The sequence below is a fragment of the Mercenaria mercenaria genome, chromosome 19 (assembly GCF_021730395.1).
Source record: "Mercenaria mercenaria strain notata chromosome 19, MADL_Memer_1, whole genome shotgun sequence".
Classification (NCBI taxonomy): Eukaryota; Metazoa; Mollusca; class Bivalvia; order Venerida; family Veneridae; genus Mercenaria; species Mercenaria mercenaria.
Genome location: NC_069379.1, coordinates 18,596,696 through 18,623,047, shown reverse-complemented (window position 1 = coordinate 18,623,047; position 26,352 = coordinate 18,596,696). Strand labels below are relative to the sequence as shown.

Here is a 26,352-nt window from a genome sequence, read left to right as displayed (position 1 = left end):
GAGCAATGATCGCGGCATGTTTGCGAGAGGAACTTAGAAGATTATAATCCTTTGGTAAACTGTTACTGAAGAGCTTTTATAGGAGCAGGTAATTGTAGATCAATTAATTTGTAACATTATCTGTAAGGTCACAGTATGAGTCTGATAAGTTAATTACAACCAGATATTCTGGACATGTTTAGAAGGAAATCTGTGTGCATTACAGACAGTTTTCATAAGTGATTCTTAGAGGCTGATAGGAATATATACTTTTTTGTGGTAAGTCAGAAAATTTATGTTTAATATCTATACTCATATATCTCAATAAACATAAGGAATTTTGAAAATGAAATAGATATATGCTTAACCTTTTGCAGAGCTGTATCAGATTATCTAAAAAGAAATATAAAACTACCTTATTTTGACAATTTCTAAGCTTCATAAGTCTGATAATTAACATGTAAAACTATGACAGATTTGTAGTGATACATATAACCTATAAGCAGTGTGAAGAAAAAACATTTGGATGAAATGAATACATGCACTCAGACACTGTTATTGAACTGACAAGTAACAGTTAAAATTCAAACATATTTTATCATTAATGCTCCAAATATTATATGAAAAAGTTGAGACATTGACAATTTGACTTTGTTATAACCTCGGTGTTCATGTTTATTCAATAAATTTATATCCCTGATTCCTATTAATTTATTTGTTTTTGCACTTTTTCTGTCCATGCTTTTTTGTACACAATTTCTGTAGAGATGGTTTTCAGCTAGTTCGCGGCATGTTCGCAGCAACTAATTCGCGGGATGTTCGCAGCAACTTGTTCGCGGGAAGTTCACAGCTACTTGTTCACGAGAACAATTATACCAATTGTATCAAAAGTGTTCGCGGCATGTTCGCCGGATATTCGCGGCATGATCGCAGCAAGTGTTCGCGGCAAACTATAATATTTCCGTAAGGGAATATATGTCACTGTCAATTTGTAACTAAATATTATCTCATTTTTTTTTCATGCAAGTTATGTATAATTCCCATGTCACTGTGAATTTGTAACTATATAAATATTTGTATATCTCATTTTTTTCATGCAAATTTTTCATGCAAATAATCAGTGATTCATTTTGAAATCTGAAGATACGAGTCCATGGGACTCACATATTTTGAAACAATGAGTCCCACTCCCAGCCAGTGGGTAATGAGTCAAAAAGGGACTCAATATATTATGAAACAGTAAGTCCCAAATTTGAATTGTTTGCTTTTTCACATCCTGTACTTTGTATATTGGTTGACCGATTGATTGATTTAATGGGTTTAACATCCTATATATCTACACCAGAAATGAACTAAACAGGATGAGGAGAAAAAAAACTGTTAAAGTTGTATTTTGAAAGTTTCTGTTCTTTGCAGCTTTGTTCATTTTTACGTTGTCAGTACAGATTGTGCTGAACATATTATCTTCACTTTCGTCATAGTATAACCACGAATATAGAGTAGGTCATTTAGAAACAAATTTTCTTTTCTTTCGTATCTTGATTTTCCGACGTGCTCGCAGCCGCTGCTTCATTTTCTGTTGAAGTGCTCACTTCTTCGGTACCCGACGATTCACTCGAAGTTAGACCAAAAAAAAACACGGAAAGTTTTTGCTGTTTGGGATCTAACTTCAGCTGTTTTTTCAACGGCATCGTCAGATTGTTGAAATATTTTGGCTGAAATATCCGGGTACTTTGAAAACAATACTCCCAAACATAAAATAAATGACCGTCACCGATTGGTTAAAAAAATCACTACTGTCCAATCAGAATATGCTTTACAAATCGAACGGTGATAAGGTAGTTTTGACGCATGAAAAGTATCCACGACATCTGTTCTACTTTTTAAACCATTAGAGGAAGTAAACGAAGGTACACATTATGTCAGTGAAATTGTTTGCGTCCCGCGGCTGCACACATTTCAAATTAACGCGTCCCCCGTGAAAAATATGCGTCTTTGACGCAGGACGCACAACAAAATGAATCACCGAAATAATGTACAATTGCCATCATGGAAATACAAATGAATACAGTAATTTTGAGGTACCTCTTTAAGCTATTTGACCTCTGACCTCTAAGTCTGTTTTGTTTGTTTTGGGTTTAATGCCGTTTTTCAACAGTATTTCAGTCATGTAACGCCGGGCAGTTAACCTAACCAGTGTTCCTGGATTCTGTACCAGTACAAATCTGTTCTCCGCAAGTAACTGCCAACTTCCCCACATGAAGAGGTGGAGGACTAATGATTTCAGACACAATGTCATTTATCAAATAGTCACGGAGAACATAATTATGCCCCACATGAGGATCGAATTTACTTCCCCACGAAACAGCCGTTTTGGTCAAAACCATGAAATTTCGTGCCGACGAAATTAAATGATTACACAGTATACAGTTTTCTTGTGGTGCGACTCAAATATTATTTGATATTGTAATTGGTGCTAGCAGGATTTTTTTTACCAGGAGCAGAAGGGGCCCAGGCCTCTGATTTGGGGAGAAATATAGCTCGGTATTTGGGTAAAGGGGAATAAAAATCTGATGTAAAGTCAATTTTTGGGAAAATGTACATGACTGAAATACTGTTGAAAAATGGCGTTAAACCCAAAACAAACAAACAAGATGTTGGTTCAACATGCAAATAGAAGTATATCCCTATCAAATAATTTGTTTTGTGAGTGCGGGCAACTATATTTTAAAAGATATTTAATTTCCAGATACCATATTAAAAAAATTCAAAGCAAATAAAGTGCAATAACTTGCAATTTCTGAAGAGATCCTGACGAAAAATTTGCATGCATCAATTCCCTATAGTGATCTACATAAATTTGCATTGCATTTCATAAAGATCGATCAATGAGTTACTTTATTATCTATGTAGGAAATGATTGACTTTATTTTATGCTAACTAATGAAATACTGTATTCTATCAGTTAAATATTTTCATATCTCATCACTCACTGAAAATATGAAATCTATATTTTCACACTGTGAGAGATATAGCTCCACCCCCTCATACATTGTGTATGAATTTTAAATTATTTGCTTAAAACAGGAAAAAAATTGTAGTCGCACTTTGTTCTTTATAGTATATTTCTCGATTCAAATTATTTTACTGTAAAAGCAAAAATTTTCGCGAGGGTTTAATTTTCGCTATATTCGCGAGGCCCTACATCTCGCGAAAATTAATCCTCACGTAAATATTCACCATAAGCATAATTCTAATTCAAGCAGGATACCATTTTTACAATTTCGCGAATATTAAACCTCGCGAACATACTCAAAATTTCAAATTCGTGAAATTTTAACCCCGCGAAAATATGTGCGTTTACAGTACTTAATGAGAATTTCATAACGTTATGCAGCAAAAAAAAAAAATAAATAAATAAAATAAAATAAAATGGAACTTTATGTTGTGTACGTCTTTCTAACATCTCAGCACGTCTGACGTCATGTCTGTTTACGCGTGTCTGTTTCCCGCACTGAGATTAAAAATTGTTGCAAAATGCACAGCTCAACGTAATTGAGCATAAAATAAAAAACAAGAGCCGTCTCCATAGGATGACACATGCCTCCGATGGCACTTTGAATGAATAGTTATGGCCGATGTTAGAGTTTAGGACCTTTGAACTACGGAGCTGGGTCTTGCGCGCGACACGTCGTCTTACTGTGTCACACATTCATGCGTAGTTATTTTAAAATCCATGCATGAATGACAATGATATGGACTGGACACGCCCATCAATGCACTATCATGAAAAATGACCTTTAATGTTTAAGTGTGACCTTAACCTTTGAGCTACGGACCTGGGTCTTGCGTGCGACACGTCGTCTTACTGTGGTACACATTCATGCCAAGTTATTTGAAAATCCATCCATCGATGACAAAGATATGGACCGGACACGCCTATCAATGCACTATCCTTTAACGTCTAAGTGTGACCTTGACCTTTGAGCTACGGACCTGGGTCTTGCGTGCGACACGTCGTCTTACTGTGGTACACATTCATGCCAAGTTATTTGAAAATCCATCCATCGATGACAAAGATATGGACCGGACACGCCTATCAATGCACTATCCTTTAACGTCTAAGTGTGACCTTGACCTTTGAGCTACGGACCTGGGTCTTGCGCGCGACACGTCGTCTTACTGTGGTACACATTCATGCCAAGTTATTTGAAAATCCATCCATCGATGACAAAGATATGGACCGGACACGCCCATCAATGCACTATCCTTTAACGTCTAAGTGTAACCTTGACCTTTGAGCTACGGACCTGGGTCTTGCGCGCGACACGTCGTCTTACTGTGGTTCACATTCATGCCAAATTATTTGAAAATCCATCCATCGATGACAAAGATATGGACCGGACACGAAAATTGCGGACAGACTGACAGACCGACAGACTGACAGACGGACAGACGGTTCAAAAACTATATGCCTCCCTTCGGGGGCATAAAAAATTATTTGTTTTTCGTGAATATTGAATATATCTCACCTCGAAGTGAGAAAATGTTCACATTTTCTCAATTCGAGGTGAGATATATTCCATATTCACGAAAAACAAATAAATGTCCTCTATGTAAACAATTAAAAGGCAGTCATTCTGAAATTACTGAAGTTATCCTGATGGAACTGCGAGGGCACCACCAACCTACATTTATGTAGTTTCATGAAGATTCATCAATAGCTTACTTAGATGACTGTCAAAAATCCCTACCAAATCAAGGGGGAAGTCTGCTTTTATTGGGTCACAGGGGATAATACTATAAAAGAGCAAAGGTCTTTTGCTTATTAATAATTATGTGAGGTTTGGTAATTCCAGCTAAAAAAAATTTTTGAATTACAGTGATTTTTTTTTCCCTTTTAGGAAAAGGTCCAGTACCGGATAAATTGGGAAAAATAGCGGGGGTTTTACTCAGATTGGGAATTTTTATAGCTAATTAATAACATCATTTAGAATGTTTCTTCCTTTAATTCCATGTAAATAGCATCAAACAAACTTTAAATGGTTAAATCATGGTGAATGTCAATGTAACTAAGTTTTCCTTCTGCAATCATCAAAATGCAAACTTAATTTGGTCATTTTGGGAATTTTTCGATGATAATTGGGAAAAAAGACTGTATTTTTCAATTGGGAAAAGGTCCTTTTAGGGGTACTTTTTAAAGAAGGAAAAAAATCGCTGATTCATAATAAATCAGTTTTCAAGTTCAGATGCATGCATGTGCGTATGACGACAAACAGCTGCCTGAATGGACAACACCAAATCTGTATTCCTGCACCTTCAGCAGGAATTAATAAACTCCAAAACAGTCTAGCATTATAACCAAATAAAAGCAACTGCTTTTGTTTCTTCCACTGGTTCAGGGATATATAATATTATAATTCTATTGATATTCTTTAAGACAAACTTATTTTTATTGTAAATGTGGAATGAAAATGGAAGTACATTCAAACATTTATGGTATTTTGACTAGCAGTTTTAGTACGCACATAATTAAGTTGAGCTTTAACAAGTGTGGCTTTAATCACTAAACATCCAGTTAATAGCTTGCCAACCTCAAGTTCAAGTTGGGAAGTTGCCAGTTACTCACTTTATGAGAACAACAACATACAGGTGCAAAATCAAAGATCAATCACCACGTTGGTGTATCTGAACAAAAATTTGTTACATATTGAAATATTGTTGCAAATAAAGTCAAATAAATCAAATGAAATAATCATAAACTCTCAACAACCATACCCATATAGAGCATTATCTCATAATTCTGGGCAATGTTCTTAAGTCTCTGCTGCTCTTGTAGACCCATAACACCGAGTTCTGTCTTTGTGAAATATTGTCCCAAATCAACCTCTTTATCCAAGAAATGGTCTAAATTCATGCCATCCATTTCATTCTGAAAATAAATGTACACAATCTAATTGAATATATACTTAGCCTTACATTTTGAGAAAAAACAAGAGATCACACAGGGCTCTCCCTAAAGTTTAAAGTAGTCAGTGATGAAAGAAAAGTAGCCAGCGGGGGGTCCGGGGGTCCTCCCCCGGGAAATTTTGAAATTGAAGGTTTAAAATGGTGCAATCTGGTGTATTTTGGGGTGTTTTTTCTTTGCTTTGTCTACCTATATTTTTTATACAAAAAAGACATAAAAAAATAATTCCTCTTAAAAGTGTATAAATTTTTTTGTGACCTCACACAAAAAAATAAGAGTCATACCCTCACTCTAAACCAGTGTTATTATACATCTTCAAAAAATCTGCCAAAAACGGTTCAGAATCACAGTCTTTATTCACAGCCTTGGCACATAGGTGGATTATATATATCTAGGCCATGAGCCATATACACTTAAATTTATTACAGTGATAATGTATTCTGAGAAAGAAAAATGCCAAAAAAAGTAATTCTGATTTTTTTCCCCTGTAACAATGAGCCATTAGAAAGGCGATCACGAGCATTTTGACGTGTAGATCTGTTGCTTCCAGGTCCGTATTTTTTGTTTCAAAAATATTTCTTTATTAATGATTGACCGTCTTTTGGGCAAGTGAGTAATCTTTCAGAAAAATATTACTCACATGCAAACCGTTTACGCACAACATGCGAGCAACGGCGTACGAAACATTTTTCTCAGTGCATCGTGCCAGTTAAAATAACGCTACAAGCGGTCAGAACAGGCTGAATGGAAACTAACAAGACTAAAAATTAATTAATCAATTCTACTTAGTTACTTACAGTACAGGTTTGCTATTTAATTTTGCAAAGATTGCGTACGGATGATTGGATCGGATAAATAAAGAAAGCGGGAAAACCCACAGGTGCCCGCTCATATTGCTAAACTATTCGTCAGTGCTCGTCACGTGGTGAGACTGATTTAAAATAGATGCGCTAAGATCCTGCGCAATTCACTGACTTGGGAAACCAACAACCATATGACGTCAGCATACAAAAATAACGTATTTTAACTGTTGGAATACACATGTATAAAGTAATGGTAGGCCCGTAATGGTAGCGGTTTGTTTATGATTTCATTCAACAATTAATTTCGGGTTATTATTTTACATTTTGAAGTTCATTTTTTTGTTCAGTTTGAGAAAAGTAGCCGGCGGTACATCCGTCAGTAGCCGGCGAAATCGCCGGCCGCCGGGGCTTGTGGAGAGCTCTGTCACAGAGTGGCGCCCACCATTGAGCCATTTTTTTAATATCCAAATTTCAAGACTAGCTCAAGGTCAAAATCAAGGTCAAAGTTCATTTCAGTACACAAAACTGTGCATGTGGTCCGAATTTGAAAGCTGTAGCTTGAGAAATGTGGAAGTAGGTCACTAGATCAATTTCAAGGTCAAAGTTCATTTTGGTACACAAAACAATACATGTTCTTCAAATTTGAAGGCTGTAGCTTGAGAAATGTAAAAGTAGGTACTAGGTAAAAATCAAGATCAAATTTCAATTCAGAACACAAAACTAGGCATTTGGTCCAAATTTGAAAGCTGTAGCTTGAGAAAAGTGAAAGTAAGTCACTAAGTCAATCTCAAGGTCAAAGTTCATTTCGGTACACAAAATTATGCATGTGGTCCAAATTTGAAGGCTGTAGCTTGAGAAATGTGAAAGCAGGTCACTAGATCAAAATCAATGTCAAAGTTCATTTCAGAACACAAAACTATGCATGCATGTGGTCCAAATTTGAAGCCTGTACCTTCAAAAATGTGGAACAGGTCCAGGGATTTTTTTACTGTTTCAAAACTGGGGCCCCAGGGCCCATTCAGTTGGGAAAAATGGCATGTAAAACCTGAAAATTGGGAAATTCAAAAAATAAGTTTTACCATCTTACAACCTTTATTTCAGCATTGTTATTGTTTGATGCCATATTACAAGTCTTTTGTTTTATGTTTTTTGTCCTTTGAAAGTGTCTACTAATATTCTTCAGTGAGAAACTCGCAGACACTCAACGGTCAGTAAACCTAAGAATTGGGAAAATAAGCAAATTTTTGCAATTGGGATGGGGCCCATATTCGGCCCCAAAATCAGCCTTAAAAAATCCCTGTGGTCACTAGGTCAATGTCAAGGTCAAAATTTATTTTTGTACACAAACCTATGCATGTGGTCCAAATTTGAAGGCTGCAGCTACAGAAATGTTAAAGTAGGTTACTAGGTCAATCTCAGGGTCAAAGTTCATTTCAGTACACAAAACTATGCACAAGTCCAAATTTGAAGGCTGTAGATTGAGAAATGTGAAAGTAGGTCACTCTAGGTCAAAATCAAGGTCAAACTTCATTTCGGAACATAAAACTATGCATGTGGTCCAAATTTGAAGCCTGTACCTTCAAAAATGTGAAAGTAGGTCACTAGGTCAATGTCAAGGTCAGTTTATTTCGGTACACAAACCTATGCCTGTGGTGCAGATTTGAAGGCTGTAGCTACAGAAATGTGGAAGTAGGTCACTAGGTCAATGTCAAGGTCAAAGTTCATTTCAGTACACAAACCTATGCATGTGGTCCAAATTTGAAGGCTGTAGCTACAGAAATGTGAAAGTAGGTCACTAGGTCAATCTCAGGGTCAAAGTTCATTTCGGTACACAAAACTACGAATGTGGTCCAAATTTGAAGGCTGTAGCTTGAGAAATGTGAAAGTAGGTCACTAGGTCAAAAACAAGGTCAAATTTCATTTCGGAACACAAAACTATGCATGTGGTCCAAATTTGAAGCCTGTACCTTCAAAAATGTGAAAGAAGGTCACTAGGTCAATGTCAAGGTCAGTTTATTTCGGTACACAAACCTATGCCTGTGGTGCAGATTTGAAGGCTGTAGCTACAGAAATGTGAAAGTAGGTCACTAGGTCAAGATCAAGGTCAACTCATGTCAAGGTTCATCTAGCCACTCAAAACTAACATGTGGTCCAAATTTGAATGTTGTAGGTTTTGTTTGTTTGTTTGTTTTGGGTTTAACGCCGTTTTTCAACAGTATTTCAGTCATGTAATGGCGGGCAGTTAACCTAACCAGTGTTCCTGGGTTCTGTACCAGTACAAACCTGTTCTCCGCAAGTAACTGCCAACTTCCCCACATGAATTATCAGAGGTGGAGGACTAATGATTTCAGACACAATGTCGTTTATCAAATAGTCACGGAGAACATACGCCCCGCCCGAGGATCGAACTCGCGACCCCGCGATCCGTAGACGAATGTTGTAGGTTATGGACAAGAAGATTTTTAAGTTTTTCCCTATATAAGTCTATATAAACCATGTGACCCCAAAGGCAGGGCCATATTTCATCCTATGGGGATAATTTGAACAAACTTGGTAGAGAACCACTAGATGATGTCACATACAAAATATCAAAGCCCTAGGCCCTGTGGTTTTGGACAAGAAGATTTTCAAAGTTTTTCCCTATATAAATCTATGTAAATTATAAAAATAAACAAAGGGCCATAACTCACTCAAAAATAGTTGAACCTAGGGCTGTAACGAATACACTAAGGGGCGAATATGATATGTATCACGAATACAGGGTGTCGAATACGAATATTTAATCATGAATTCTATACTAAAAGGTCACTGAACATTATGTGGCTTTTGCCAACAATTATGAGATTATAGTCTGCTGACAAGATTATAGCACTTACTTGGTACTTACTCAAAACACTGATTGTGAACAAATACTGTTCAAAAGTAAAAAACACACACACACACACAGTCAGCATGTAAGCTTATACAGCTTTGGATTCAAATGACTTAAACTGTCAACTGTTTGGCAAAAAATGACTAGAGAAGACCAAAAACTGACGATGTGTAAACGGCAGGAGGATCCCCTATTTCAACGGTTTACATGTTGCTCAACATGTTGTTTATGCAGACAGTTTTTGGATGTCATGAAATGGGAATTCCCACATGTTGAAATCAAATATTTTAAAATTATACAAAATTATGAATTCAATCTCATCTCAAACCCAGAAAATTATCAAGAGCATTTTATTAATGGTAACCCAACATCAAATATCGGCCCTATGAGACTTATCAAATCATTGTCGTGAAAATATTTGTCTATACTGTTGTGGGTGGGGTAATACGAAGAAAACGAATAATTAATGTGAAATGCGCTATGAAACAGGCGCATTTTCGGGTAGCTTTCTTGTGTTTGAGGTAAATTCAAGTAATTTTAGTTTGGATTATGCAGTTTTTATTTATATTCGTAAATATTCGGTTCGGGACATGGAGAATAACGAATACAATTCGGACAAAACTGTATTCGACTAAATCAAATATTCGAATGTATTGTTACAGCCCTAGTTGAACCAGTCTGATTTTCAGGGGGACACAACTAGGGTAGCAATACATCATTTTGACAAAGTTTGGTCAAAATCCCCCCAGTAGTTTCTGAGGAGACGTGAGAACAAGTTAATTGTTAACGGGCGGACCACGGACGCAGAGTGATTTGAATAGCCGCTAAAAAACATTCAAACAATTGAATGTGTATGTAATGGTCAGGTAGAATTTTAGTATATGGTTCAGCCAACAGCGCAGAAACTGCCTTTACTTTTTACTTTCATTCTTTTTTTGCTATCCCTTACAGAAGCAAGCCTCTGTGGCGTACATGCTGCGTATTTGCTGTGTATATGCCGCGAACACAGTAGTACGCCAGAGGAGTACATTTTACATACACCGCATGCCGCGTACATGCCGCGTACTATTTCGACGAGTACACAGCATGTACGCAGGAGGTCACTAGTACACTTCAAGTACGCAGCACAGACTCTGAAAATTTAAGGAGTACACTGCATGTACGCAGGAGGGACTTGTACAAGAAAATAGTACACTGCATGTACACCGCAGATACTTCGAAATTTATAACACTTATATTTAGTTGCATTAAAGTTGTTTCCCCTTGATGCAGTTACGCCATTTTCTTCAGATGTTTACCAAATTACATGCTACAAAAATTGATTTATTTCATTGAAAAGTGGATGAAGAAAAGCATACATATTTATTTGATAACATCAATCTACATTATTTTGGTAAGGGTAAATACTTATTGATGCATGTCACTTATCTTTTTTCTGTTTTTTTCTGTCCAAATGATCAGCATTTGCATAAGAAAGTTGGTGGGGTAAGGAATTTACATTATCACAGCAGTTTCGCCACAAGAGTACACAGCATGTACGCCGCAGGACTCGGGCCAGGAGTACACAGAATGTACGCCGCAGGAGTACACAGCATGTACGCTGCAGGAGTACACAGCATGTACGCCGCAGTGGTAGTACACCGCAGGCTCATTTGCATGTGAAAAGTGTATGTGCCGCATACATGCAGCGTACTATTTCCCGCATACTAAATTCCTCCAGCGTACATCCTGTGTACTATGTAGTCCACAGCATGTACGCAGCAAGTAGTACGCGGCAGAGCTCATTTGCATGTCAAAAGTGTACTACAAACGTACTATCGGCGTATGTGCGGTGTATATCCTGCGTACTATTTAAAGCCCTTGATTTCAGTACACATCATGTACGCATCATATACGCTGTATGTACACAGCAAGAGTACGCAGCAGGCCTTTTTCTTCTGTAAGGGATTTCACAAACAGATTCTTCTACTCTAGTTGCAAATTTTAATTTTGCCCTGGATAAATAAATTTCAAATTTCCCTGACCAATTACAAAATTCCCTGACCTTGAAAAAAAAAGGGTTTTTCCCTGACTTGACTACATGTGGGAACCCATTGAGAGAGAGTACCCAATAAGCAGTACGGAATTTAAATAGCATTTACTGTTACCTCCACATACCCGACAAATTTATGTCCTTTTGTCAATGCTAGGACAGACGCACATGCCCATCAAGTAATGCATCCGTTTTTCAAAACAGGCAAATAAAAACAGTACTGGTATATAGTGTAATTAATTTGCAATGATTGATTTTATATGCAAATGAATAATGTAAATCTGTACTATTATTAAAAGGTTTTTAATTTTTACCTGGACTGCCCACCCAGACTAAGAGGGTGAAAAATTTATGGTGGGAACACAGTCATGATGTTGCTGTGTTCGAAATTAGCGGTAGTCCGATAGCCTGTGGCTACCAAGTTTCAGCTCGGGCTACCGATTTTCCGCAGATACAAACCCGACCAGGCTGCCGTTTTTTTCCGAATGTGATTTAAAAAAAAACATGCTAATTAAACGCCTATAGCATGGCGATTTCACTTGCTCTCAATTAATAAATGCTTATTGTTCAAGAATGCATCACACATCGTCCAGACTGAGGAACGCTTATTGAAACTGTATGAGCATGTTCGATTAGTTCAACAGGTCAGAATCGTGAGGGAATCGAATTCCAACTGTTCCATAAATGCTTCCAAACAAGTGATAAAGTGTTAGTCATAACACAATCATGCAGAAAATCTAAGAACTTTCACAAATCACAGGGCTCAAATTTTGCACTCGCTTACTCGCTAAATGCGAGTAGATTTCACGGAATGCGAGTAGATAAAAATGTCTCACAGATTTTTTTGCAAGTAAAAATAATAGTTGAAATTGCCACTGTTTTAAATAGTTTGCAGATTCTGTTTCGGTCTTGTTTGAGGACGATCGAGGCAGTGACAGGGTTTTCCTTGCGTGCAGATCACAGAAAACACCCCATCTTTTGTTGGTGAGCCATTTTTTGTTGAATGGTTTACTGAATAAAGAGACAAAGAGGTCTATCCGATAATTAAATCTAGAACACAGACTACCTTACTACTTTGTACCTTATATAATGCGCGAATCAGTACTTACATAAAATACTGGGTACGAAAATTCGCATCGCTGTAATTTCAGCCGGTAGTTAAGTTGCGCCATCAATGAGGCGTTCAGAACTATTTTGAAGGTCATTTTGAGCTAAAATGCACAATACTGTACGTCAAGGAAAACCCTGCAAACAATATTAATGTTCTAGCACAATATTGTAAGTCAAGGAAATCCTGCAAACAATAGTCTGTTCTAGCATTATTTTTAAGGATATTTTAACATTTTTTATTGAAAGTCTAAATTTGGGAGTTAGTAGATTTTCAGATTGAGCAAGTAAGAAAACAAGCTACTTGCTAAAATTTGCAAATGGTCAAAAAGATTAAATCTGAGCCTTGCAAATGCAAACCATTGCCGCTCTCATTACCTGTTTGAAGACGGTTGGAAGACTGTTCTGATGCATTCGATTTGTTCTCCTAGGAATCCCCAATCGAGCATGCATGCCATGCCCTAAACAATATGGTGAATATCTTGAAGTATTTTGACTAAGGGTGTAACAATATATCGAATTTCACTGTATCACAATACATTAGTCTGGCGATACGCGTATCTTATCATAGGCCGGTTTCACGATACAGTGAAAAGTAGAATAATTGAATGAAATCTTCCATAAAATCAATGTTAATGATAGTTAGTTACTAAACAAATGTACCATTTATAACAGTTTCTTTAACTTTAAAGCAAAATTTCAAGTACTTTCCATGTGTATGAACATTGATAATTTTTTTTCATTTTGTTTTATGAATGCTTACTTATGGTACCCAGTGATTTTTTTGCGCCGATTTGACTCCGAAATTCGGCATCTTCCCAACTGACAAAAATGGTCAAAATTCCCAAAAAATGTTTAAAAATTCCCCAAAACGAGATGATTTTTCCCAATTAGATTGATTTCTTGTGAAAGTTGAGCTAAAACGATGCAGATAATCATAAAAATTCCGACTCTAATTATGGTTTATTCGCAGAATTTTGTTGCCAACTCGAAGCGCATTGTTTACATAAAACGGGTCACGGCATAGTACAGCATTTAGTATGACTTCCATCACGGTCGCTAAACGCTTTTTCATGCGTCAAAATGAGTCGGAAAAGAATTGTTAGAAACTTACCTAAAATTATCGAAAAATGTCGCATAATTCCAAATATTATAATAAGAAAATAAAACTTAAACACGCCATCAGTACTCCGGACATTCGAACATCTTTTGGTAAAGTTAAAGAGAAATTAAATTCTAATCAAACATCAGAAAAGCAAAGTGATCTGTCCAAGAAATCTGAGTCCCCACAAAATTACCCTCAGAAATCAACAGAAGCTCATGGTGACCCTAAGCTATCTGAGCCATCACTAAATACTGTGACATCAGAAAATAACCTGTCTGTCCTGTCTGTTCAACCTCAGTGCATATTTGAATGAAATAAATTTACCTTAAAATAAAACTTTTCAAAATGATTTCTTTATTAAGGTTTGTTCATTTTTCCCAATTTTGAAATTTATCGCGCTAAAAATTCCCAATTGAAAAGGCATGGGCTGTTGCCAAAAAAAGTAAAAAAATCACTGGGTACCATATCGTTGCATCTGTATTCTGATATGTATTGTATCGTGAGACTAGCGTATCGTTACACCCCTAATTTTGACGGTGTGAAACAGGTTTTTTATGGTGCAAAATCTAGATATTTTATGGTGTCTGGTAGCCAGAACGGCTAGTGGATTCAAATCCGAATTTTGTACACTGATGTTGCGCCACTCGCGGAAAAAATGGATCTGACCTTCACGCACGGTCAAAGATATTTTGAACCTACACTGAAACAAACAAGTATCTTCTAAATTGTATAGCTGCATGCTAATAACAACATACCAGGTAAGAATTCCTTGAAGCCATCTTCTCTAGTGATTCACTTTGTTGCTGGTTACCACAATGATGAATCAAACAAAAAATTCTGGAAAATACAAAATTACACATTTTTAAACACAACGCCTGCAGAAAAATTGCTTCAATCTTATTTGAATTTAGAAAGAAATCTGAGACTTTTTTCAATAAAGTTCCCAATTTAAGTTTCATACCAGGTTCCCAACTAGTCCTAAGTTCTATTGACTTTTGCAGATTTAGCTATTTTGAAAGTCCGTAATTTGTTTCAGAAATGGCATGGTAATAGATGTTTTGGCTGCTAATGCTGTCAAATTTACTGCACATTCTGACCAGCATACTTCATCATTTGCTAAAAGGGATGTTTTCTGCTAAAGTTCAGCGTCAATTAGTGAGGCGTGACTTTATCCGCCATCTTCGGCGTTTACCGCAGTATTGCTAAAAGTGCAGACACGCCCTGATGCATAAAGTTGATCTATAGTGAATTATGAATGGCTGATAAACAAATGGAACGTGTAAAATACTAAATGTGTAAAATTACTGTACATACACGGCTGTAAGTCGACCTCGGTCACAAGTTGAGGGTTATATTACGGTGGGAGAAAGCTGGTATATTACCTGAACTAGGCCGTAAGTTGAGCGCAATTTTTTCTTAACATTTTATGTGTATAAGTACTAACAACGTTCACTGCTCAGCTGATGTAGGACTTAAGATTCTTAAACATAATTATATAAATAGCATAGAACAAAGCATTAATTCAATTTCATAAATATCTATAATCATCCTTTATTGTTTAAAAAATATGGATTCTATAACTTTTAAAATAACGATATTGCACAATGTGATTTTTCTATTTTTTTTAACAATAATTTTGTATGTTCAAACACAAAATATCTCAATCCAGGCACTGAAAATGAAATCCCAAAGCTGCTATAAGCAATAAGTATGTGTGTTTTTTTCCAGTTCTGAATTAAAATTCACAAGTGAGTAGTGATGGGCCGATTAGCGGATATAATCGATTGACGGCTAGAAAAGTTCAACCGATTCCGATAATCGATTATGTTTTCTCAGAGTCGATAGCGGGTATGAACCTACACGGGTATGAACGAAGGTTTCCGAAGGGAAATACGGTGCGTGAGAATTTATGTTTACCTAGAAATATCCGAAATATGGACTACCTGCATACATAACGGATAAAACAGAAGTATGCCGACAATCAAACGTTAGTATTTCGTTTCAGTTATCCAATGAAAATGGATTTAACATCTTGCAGTTAGGCACAGCTGTTAACATGGCAACGTCCATAGCGTCAATAAAAGTGGAGCAAAATAAATTAGAGAAACTTTGATAAATTTTCGTATTTTACAACAGTATGCCCGAGGGAATTTATCTGTTGAAACTCCAGGACACTAATGCCGTCAAATTTCCTTGTCCATGATGTAATTTCAATGGAAAGAACTTTGGTGTTTTTATGCAGTTGGCGAGTTGCAGTTGTCATCCAGTTGTCATGATTTTTTTCTGCCGAAATTCCGTTTACCCAGTACCGCTGACCAGTGTACATATGGAAACAGATAAACCAGAGCTCCAGATAAGCTTTTGGTGCAATTGGGTATTTACCCATCACTTTTTGTCTGAATTGGGTATTGGAAATTTGAATTGGGTAAAAATAATATCATTACCCAGCCTTTTCAGAAGTAATTGGGTATTTGCTAAAACCAATTGGGTATTTTACCAATCTCGCACTAACAATTGAGTATTTTTTTGCTTACAGTATACATGGTATATATCATTAAACAGGACTGACTAAGTATTTTAATGGCGCCCTTCAATGTTTAATACAAAAATGTATTTAAAATTGTAATGAATGTTTCATACTGTTGTTTTCTTTTTCACTTTTAATGCAGTCTGAGATCAGTTCATCCACAATATCCCGAACGATGTGGTCACCGCAATATGCATTCTCCCAAAAGATGTCATCTAGTATTGGTGACACTACATCGTCACAAACAGATAACTGTCATTGTTGAACAGCAAAATATCCCACTAATTTGTTTGTTTGTGCTGCAACAATGTTTTTTCCTGCAACCTCTTTACATTTTATCGGCGTAAAATTGTTTACAAAGCGTCCAAATAACACCGATCAGCCGACATAATGGTCCTGTTATTTTTCTGATAAATTGCAACCTGTTCTACAGTAACGTATAACCAGTCAGTCAAATCTAGCGTTAAAGTCTCGTACCCGTTCTAGTTATAAGGAAAATGCGATACGCAAGCTATTTTTTACGAATTGGGTATTAGGAATTTTAATTGCGTTTCAGTACGCACACTGTATGAATTCAATTGGGTTTTCTGCAATTTTAATTGCGTAAATACGCAAATACGCAGCTTATCTGGAGCTCTGTAAACTCTGATATTTATCTGATCATTTTTTACCAAGCTTCATGACATTGTTATATGCCATAGCAACAAGTAGTTGGAGCATGGTGCTACTCAGTAGTGTCAGGCTATGGTAATATTTATATTACCGAAAAATAACTTAATTCATTTAATGATTTTCTACAATCACTATTTTTGTCAGCCAGAGAAAGACCGAAATATCTGTACTTCCTTGCTGTATGCTAGATATGTTACAGGTACAGATATACCAGTCAACTGTCGCAAATAACAGCTATGAGTCTAGATACATGTACACCAGATTGCAATTTACTGTTGTTTCCCTGTCTGCAACTAATTAGTCATTACTAAATACATTTCTGTTTACCAGGAACCAGCTTTAAAACATCTGATTAATGGTAGTTCTTTATTTTTCAAAAGAGCATATGAATTTTAAGTAAAACAGTTACTTTAAAGACATGACTACCTGAATAAACAAGTATGAAAATAAATAACATTCAACCAATTATTTTTCCGATACATCGCATCGGTTTGCTAACCGATTCCAACCGATGTCCCATCACTACAAGTGAGTGTTACCTTTAGGGTTTCAGCCGTATTATAGCCCAGCTTATAAATCCTAAAATACAGTCGAGACTGCCTTAACGACCCCCTGAATTTAGCGACTCCCTGTCATAAAATAATAATTGCAACCCTATTTTATGCTCCGGACGCAATTTACTATTAAAAGAGTCTGAATTAAGCAACCCCCTGCCTTACGCGACAAGCGATTGTGAAATCAGGCTCCCAAATCGGTTATTACACCGTTTTCAGCGACTTTGAGACGCTCCCTCGCGTTAGATTTTACACGACAGAGTTACCGTTCGTTATCGCGCGTGAAGTTGTTTGAGGCGAGCTTATTTGTTTAAAAAAATGGCCGATGAAAAACATAAAAAAAGAACTGTTTTGACATTAGAACAGCGCGTTAAGGCACTTCTTGAGTTGCTCGATTGGGGAAAACCAGTGTATAATATCCCTGAAGAATTCGGTGTCGGTGCATAAATTAACAATGTTCAGGGGTCAAATTTAACGATAGTTTGTACTAGCTGAAATTAGCTAGTGCCCTTTTTGATCACTAGCTAAAATGAAAAGCTACCGGCTAAAGTTAATAATATTCAATTACTCTATTAATATTTTACTGGCCAAAACTTACTGATTGATCTGTGTTAGTAGCCAGTCACAAACAAGAATGTTGTCTATTAGCTTAATTTAGCTTGTGCCATTTTTTGTTGAACAAAAAAATATCATAAACATAAATGATAACATTCCTTTCATGAAGAAAAAGGTGTACCTTCAAAACAATAAAACTTTATTAAAGCTCAGAATACATTTGCTTGTTATATTATTGACTAGCTGAAATTAGCTAGTACATTTCAAAACCACTAGCTATTTCAAAATTCCACTAGCATTTAGCTTGTACGCTTGTCTAAATTTGAACCCTGAATGTTCCTGGTGAAACAAAAAGAAGGCGGTATATAACAGGAAATGACAAAGTAAACATGGTTTAAAGATGCAGTCAATAAACGAATAATTATAAATGAACCATTAATACACAAACAAGAGGACCATGATGGTCCTGAATCGCTCACCTGCCCCCACATGAACTGAGTATGACGTCGTTTTTTTCTATTATTTGACATAGTGACCTAGCTTTTGAGCTCATGTGACCTACTTCAAAACTTGACCTAGATATCATCAAGATAAAAAATTCTGACCAATTTTCATGAAGATCCACTGAAAAGTATGGCCTCTATAGAGAGGTCAAAAGGTTTTTCTATGTTGAGACCTAGTGACCTAGTTTTTGACCGCAGTTGACCTGTTTTCAAACTTGATCTAGATATCATCAAGATGAACATTCAGACCAACTTTCATACAGATCCCATGAAAACTATGGCCTCTAGAGTGGTCACAAGGTTTTTCTATTATTTGACCTACTGACCTAGTTTTTGACCGCATGTGACCCAGTTTCAAACTTGACCTAGATATCATCAAGATGAACATTCTGACCAATTTTCATGCAGATCCCATGAAAAATATGGCCTCTACAGAGGTCACAAGGTTTTTCTATTATTTGACTTACTGACCTAGTTTTAGACCGCACGTGACCCAGTTTCGAATTTGACCTACATATCATCAAGATGAACATTCTGACCAATTTTCATACAGATCCCATGAAAAATATGACCTCCAGATAGGTCACAAGATTTTTCTATTATTTGACCTAATGACCTAATTTTGGACCGCACGTGACCTAGTTTCAAACTTGATTTAGATATCATTAAGGTAAAAATGCTGATCAATTTTCATGAAGATCTCATGAAAAATATGGCCTCTACGGAGGTCAAAAGAATTTTCTATTTTTAGACCTACTGACCTAGTTTTGGACCGCAGTTGACCCAATTTCGAACTTGACCTAGATATCATCAAGATGAACATTCTGACCAATTTTCATGCAGATCCCATGAAAAATATGGCCTCTAAAGAGGTCACAGGGTTTTTCTATTATTTGACCTACTGACCTAGTTTTGGATCGGACGTGACCCAGTTTCGAACCTGACCTAGATATCATCAAGATGAACATTCTGACCAATATTCATGCAGATCCCATGAAAAATATGACCTCTAGAGAGGTCACAAGGATTTTCTATTATTTGACCTACTGACCTAGTTTTTGACCGCAGTTGACCCGGTTTCAAACTTGACCTAGATATCATCAAGATGAACATTCTGATCAATTTTCATGCAGATCCAATGAAAAATACGGCCTCTACAGAGGTCACAAGGTTTTTCTATTATTTGACATACTGACCTAGTTTTGGACCGGACGTGACCCAGTTTCAAACTTGACCTAGATATCATCAAGATGAACATTCTGACCAATTTTCATGCAGATCCCATGGAAAATATGACCTCCAGCGAGGTCACAAGGATTTTCTATTATTTGACCTACTGACCTAGTTTTGGACCGGACGTGACCCAGTTTCAAACTTGACCTAGATATCATCAAGATGAACATTCAGACCAACTTTCATGAAGATCTTATGAAAAATATGGCCTCTAGAGGGCTCACAAGGTTTTTCTATTTTTAGACCTACTGACCTAGTTTTTGATGGCATGTGACCCAGTTTCGAACTTAACCTAGATATCATCAAGGTGAACAATCTGACCAACATTCATAAAGATCCCATTAAAAATGTGACCTCTAGAGTGGTCACAAGCAAAAGTTTACGGACGGACGCACGCACGCACGGACGGACGACGGACGCAGCGCGATCACAAAAGCTCACCTTGTCACTTTGTGACAGGTGAGCTAAAAACAACAAATGAACATAAACCTCAGTGTGTAAAATAGTTCTAATGGAACATCATTCTATATTTTAAAATCCCAATTACTGCTCGCCTTTATTCTCTTGCTAGATCAAGTGCTTAAATTTGTTTTATCAACATCATACGAATGATGCAAACTATTTTAAATGTTATATTTTATCAAAATGCAACTAAAGAAATACATGTACTCTTAATTGGAAAAATCAAGCAGATATATGAAACCAGCTTCACCCAGTTAAGTGAGACTGTTTTAAGAGACTCCCCGTCATATGTGACCTTTTTTGCTGCTTCCCAAAATAGGTCTCTTAAAACAGTCTCGACTGTATGGCAAAACCTTGCACATTTTAGTAGAGACTTAAGATAATACATTTCTTAAAGAACAATACCAGAAGATAGATTCTGGGTATTGAACACTCAAATCAGTCAACCATGAAAGCCTGGGTAAACCGTTTTAAGACGTCATCATTAGGACAACTGAATTCGTAAAAATAATTTGATCATGATCAGCAAAGTATATACATAAAATTTTATCGCCCTTTTCTAAATTTCTAATAATTTACTGACAAAACAATTGGGCTATGTAGAGCTTCTTAAAGTAACATTATTTTCAGAAATATCAAAGAAATTTAAGGTTACTTTGGGAATTCGGAGTATAAATTTGTATGAACAGGCATAAATTATCTAAAACGACGTATCACAAACAAGGACAAACTTTTTATAAAATCGCGTTATAAAACTGAGAAATCATGCGTTCATAATTAGATTATATCGCTCTAAAATTCTCAGACTATAAATGCCATTTCGGGTCATTTTAAACTTGTCCACACATGCGGGAGAGATGCCTCATATTTTGCTCAATCTATATGTTGTATATTTCTTTCTTGTGGATCTGAACTAAACCTGGTATTTATGTAATAATCAATTCATACGTAGACTACATGGATGCGTTCGAAATACGTACCCCTTGACATTTAAAACACAAATATGTCTTTTTTCAGAGCTGATTTTTATTTTATACTATGGCCATAGACCTTTAGGATGATAGGTCAATAATTACTCTGCAAGACCGTTTCATGCTTTGTGTAATTACATTATGTTCTGATGACAATTTTCTTTCAATCTAAAAATATTCATCTGTCAGATATAAATACAGTTTGATTAACAGAAGAAATAAATTGCAACTAAGTTAGTAACATTTGTTCATTTGAGTATATCTTTTATTATGTTAGTTTGCAAAAATATACAGATTGATTCACACATCATGATGCCGTTACAAATGCTAGATTTATATAAAACATTTCACTTAAAATATCACACCCTTGTCTTTATATAAATCATGATGTTAAAAACATCGCATTTTAATAAGACATTTTAAAATCAATGGTTTAATTCATGCGCACATGAGCTCTGAACCGTGATAAATCAGGTGAAATACCACTCAACAGCCTTCTTTATTTTTATTCTTACATGGTCATTGAAATGTTATGATAAAATTTTGCTAGGCTTCATTTATCCATGTAGTAATAAACCGGACGTCATAATGGACTTCATAATGCTGTCTTACTGGTCTGCGCGTCAACCATTGTTTAATGCTGATTCTAACACAGCCGAATTCATTTTCTTAGCTGAATATTGTGCATTATTATATATATCAATACATATCAATACATTTTCCTGACGTCACTATTATTACGTCAAAGCGTTGGACAGCATACAGTCGCGCAGGAAAAGAAATCAACAGAAAATAGGCAATTACTAGCATCTGATGGATGTCGTCAAGGATACATGTACTTTAAAGTCCTTCGTAACGTGTTAGAATCGAAATATCTAATTTAGTGATTCGCTCTTCAGTTTTTCAGGCCTCGATCTTGACGGTAGCCCGAGGCTACCAGTTTTTCAGACAGACTACCGAATTTCCCAAGCTGGGTAGTCCGTCGGGCTACTAAGTTTTCAAACATGTTAATAATAAAAGCGTGAAATTTCACCGATTTATCTGATGTTTCCTTTTAAATGACAACGATATTTTCGGTCCGCATAACACCGGTCGGCCATTTTTCCGAAATTTAAATCCCTTAATTTTCACAATAATTACAAAAAGAACTTCATGAATCTGAAATGAACATCCTAAATACTAGCTTTCGTATATTTTTGCATGAATTGATGACTTCAGATTTGCAATATATAAAGTAACTTTACAAAATTCAGAAATTACATCCCTAAAAATTACCTGGATTGACTGGAATTTACCTGCGAATTGTAAAGATATTAAAACGTCATGCCAGTAATTTTCCATTCCAGGAGCACATGCGACCTATCGTATCTCCGTTACTTAAATGTTTATCGACACGTACACAAAAAAACGCTTGTAGTGCATTCATTTTTTAATATATCAGCACCGCTTTAAAAGTAATACAGTTTGAATTCTATAACGATTTTAATAAGATATCGACAGAAATGTAGGCAAAATTCTATAAAAACGATCGAAGTTTCATACAATTATTTGTAAAATTTCAAACAGCGCGATCTTAATCATTTATTTATTTCTAAAAATAAATAAATAAATAATACATACTATGGTCATAAAATTCAGACTTTTGACAAGAAAGTACAAAAAACAGAATTAAAAAATCTTAAATAAAGAAAAAGCGGCAGCAATTTAAATACATCGAGTAAAACGGTTCTTTTTTTATGTTTTTCATCGGCCATTTTCTGCAAGTGCAGATGAATAGGTTACGGGACCTCGTGAACGTAAATAAGAACAATGATTGTTTTAAAATAAAGCAGTATGATGTCGCTGTGGTTTTTAATAAGTTTAATAAGTAAATGAATCTTTGTACATGTCTTTTTTGACTCGACACTATGTCAGACATTCTTTTCAAATAATAACGTAAATTCCTTGAGGGCAAATAGGTCACAGAGGTAGGATATCTTACTATTATCGTTTGACACATTTACCTGTCAGTTTATAGGGGATATTGCACATTCGCTTTTAAAAAAAATTAAAGAAGATACTTTTTTACCGATTTCTTCTCAGCAATTTAAAGAACCGAGGCCGTACGATCAGACAGTGATATGCCACATGGCGCGAAAACATGACGTAATGCCATGACAATCTCGGGCAACTAAACCGCTTTGATCTCCACTTCAGATGCCATGATACCGACACACTTCTTTTAGCTCCTTGAGGGGGTTTTAATTGATGATGAAAACAAGGCCAATTACTTATCAACAGAATAATTACCGATAATTGTTAGTGTTTTTTTTTTCGCTTTAATCACGGGTGGGTTGATGATGATTATTGTGTCCACGTCGCCCCGGACTGTGATAATAGGCTACATTTACTTGATAATAATGCTTAAAAAAAAATAAAAAAATACCAACCTACCGACCCTACTTTTTTTGGCCATGCCACCAGAAACACAACCTTTTTTGTGGGTTGGGGGCTAGGGTTGGATACCGGTTCCCGGTATCGGTACAATACCGAATAATCACTTCGAAAAGTACCGGTATATACCGTTTCGTAAAAGAACCGGTTCCGATTTCGGTATTTTCATAAAAGTAAAAACAAAATTCTTACAAAATCTGCGGCAAAACAAAGCAGAAATTTAAGCAAATAGCGTAATAACGCGATCGACATTGTTTACTGTGATACCGCTCAGAGTAACCTCCCTTGACATGGAGAGCTAACCGTGCGAATGGTTTCGTATGCTAAATTTTACCTGAAATACATCTTTTCCCGTCGTTTTAAACAACGTAAACCAATACTTAATTTCAAAATATACGACACTATTTTTCTTTGTAGTTTTCTTTTAAAACCAACGAAAAAAAATGATGTAAATAAAAAATTACGAGACTAATCTGTAATCTACGTAAACAAATAATCGGTTTTCGCGAACCATTAGAAATAATGTTATTGTTGGAATGTTGGCTGTTTCAAGTGTTTTGAAGGTTATTGTTCAATTAAAAATGTGTTGCAAAGTGTTTCACTTTAAAAACATTACTAGTCAACCTAGTCGAAGATTATCATGAGTGAGAATGGGTCTGACTTGTTAGAGGGGTAATTTGAAAGCTAATAAGTGTTCAGTTTAACAGTTCTAGACAGTACTGAGCTTTAAAAGCATTACTACAGTGAGTGGTTTCATAGATTTAAACTGCATAGTGAGCGAGGTATCTGCTCTAGATTTTTATTTTGGAAAACTAGTCTGTAAGATATGTTTATTTTTTACTCTTTCATAATCTAATACATACACCATTCCATTAACAGACTTAAAATGTTTATTTATCACAGCAAATTTTCATGTATATCTACTTACATAGGTGTATATAATACTAAGCAAATCAATGCTTACGTAATGTACTACAAAGCATGGTATCGGTATCGGTATCGTTAAAAATACCGTATCGTTTCGTTAGTATCGGTATCGGTATCGGACCGCTTCGTCCTTAACGATATCCAACCCTATTGGGGGCAGGGGGGGGGGGGGGGGGTTAATCAGGCTGATCCATTATTGCAGTTAAATTTGAACAGCTACACTATATTTTAAAGGCCCTGGCTAAAAAAGTAAGTTTTAGAAGGGTAGTGCAAATTTGAACCCCACGCCTGGCATATAACTAGATACTGGTATAGGTCTTACTTTTTTGCTACAGTTTTCTCCCATAATTTCTGTCTGCTAGTTACTTGAATATTGCAACATGGTTATCCACTTATAATGTTGGCTTAGCCTGCCCATGGATAGTGTGGGTAGGTTAGTTGCCTACCATTTAAATAACTGAATGTTGAATCAAGCATAAACTAAAATACATCATATTTATAAACAAAATGATTTCGGGCAATTAAAAATGTTTTCGGGCAAGTGGTTTTCTTAACTTACTTGCCCGAAAGGACAAGTGTTGAAAAAAAATTAAGGCAAAGACTGTAATATTTTTTTCTCTTTTCCAAAACGGGACTACCAGAAACCTGGTCGGGCTACTTGATTTCACAAGTTGGTAGCCCTGCTGGCTACCAGCAAAAGTAGGTTAAGATCGAGGCCTGTTTTTGTTGTTCTGAAGCGTATTATTATATCACTCAAGCTACGCCCCCTGTGATATTAATCCTTATTTCTTAAATATACAAAGATTGACTACAGTGTGACGTCACCGGAATTAGGATCATAACAAAATGGCGGAAGTTTTTGACAGTTCAATTTGTTATTAACTTGTAACATTCATGCTACAATCGCAAATTTGTGGAAAATTGATGCAAAATATTGGAAAAAGATTTATTTATTCAGGTAGGTGAGCATTATTTGTTTACTGTATATATTTTCTGCATTTCTTTACCATTATTTCTTATCCCCACGGAATTAGGACCCTCGAGGATATTTAGTTTTGATTTTATGATATTGAAACATCAGTGCATTACCCTATGTACACAGAGTGAATGGACATATTGAGGGGTATTGACTCAAGGACACCTTTTTATTGTGTACAAAAAATCACCCCCGTCTAGTAGTTGTCATTTTACTCGACTATCACTGCACAGAATTTAATAAAAATTTGCATGGAGGATGACTACATGTTCCAGTTTATGAAAGTATCAAAACATAAAATATTTCAGGAGCTTGTGTTGGAAAAACAAACATTTATCCTTAGGCTGAAAGTTAGGGTGTTGACTCGTGGGCACTGGTGGATATTTTATTAATCACAGTTCATTTACATCATGTACATATATCAAAAAGCATACAGGACCAAATAGGAAGCTGAAAGCTTATTTGAAACTCTCGTTTTTTTGTGTTTTTTTTACTTTTTAGCCATCACTGATAATCCTTGAGGAACATCGTGCCTCTGGCTATATCACTAATCGTATAGCTAGCTACCTGAGCTTATATATCAAATCAGTCAAACTAATCACTTTCCTGATCTACCTAAGTGATCTAATAACCTACCGCAGACTAGATTTTTGGTTGTTCTTTCTCCCGCCAA

General features: G+C 36.0%; 1 protein-coding gene across 4 annotated transcripts in view; it reads right to left on the bottom strand.

The window, feature by feature from the left end:
* The window catches only part of LOC123542332 (zinc finger protein 492-like), a 56,696-nt gene extending 30,344 nt beyond the window's left edge, over positions 1-26,352 (bottom strand). For 2 of the 4 annotated variants that reach the window (XM_045328138.2, XM_045328136.2), the window contains exons 1-3: positions 26,316-26,352; positions 14,622-14,703; positions 5,758-5,911 (exon numbers count right to left, since the gene is read on the bottom strand). In XM_045328138.2, the coding sequence (XP_045184073.2) occupies positions 5,758-5,911; positions 14,622-14,645 (178 nt within the window). In that variant the 5' untranslated portion in view covers positions 14,646-14,703; positions 26,316-26,352. Of the gene's footprint in view, positions 1-5,757; positions 5,912-14,621; positions 14,704-26,246 lie in introns of all 4 variants that reach the window. The other 2 variants (XM_053531507.1, XM_053531508.1) reach the window with 2 other exon arrangements.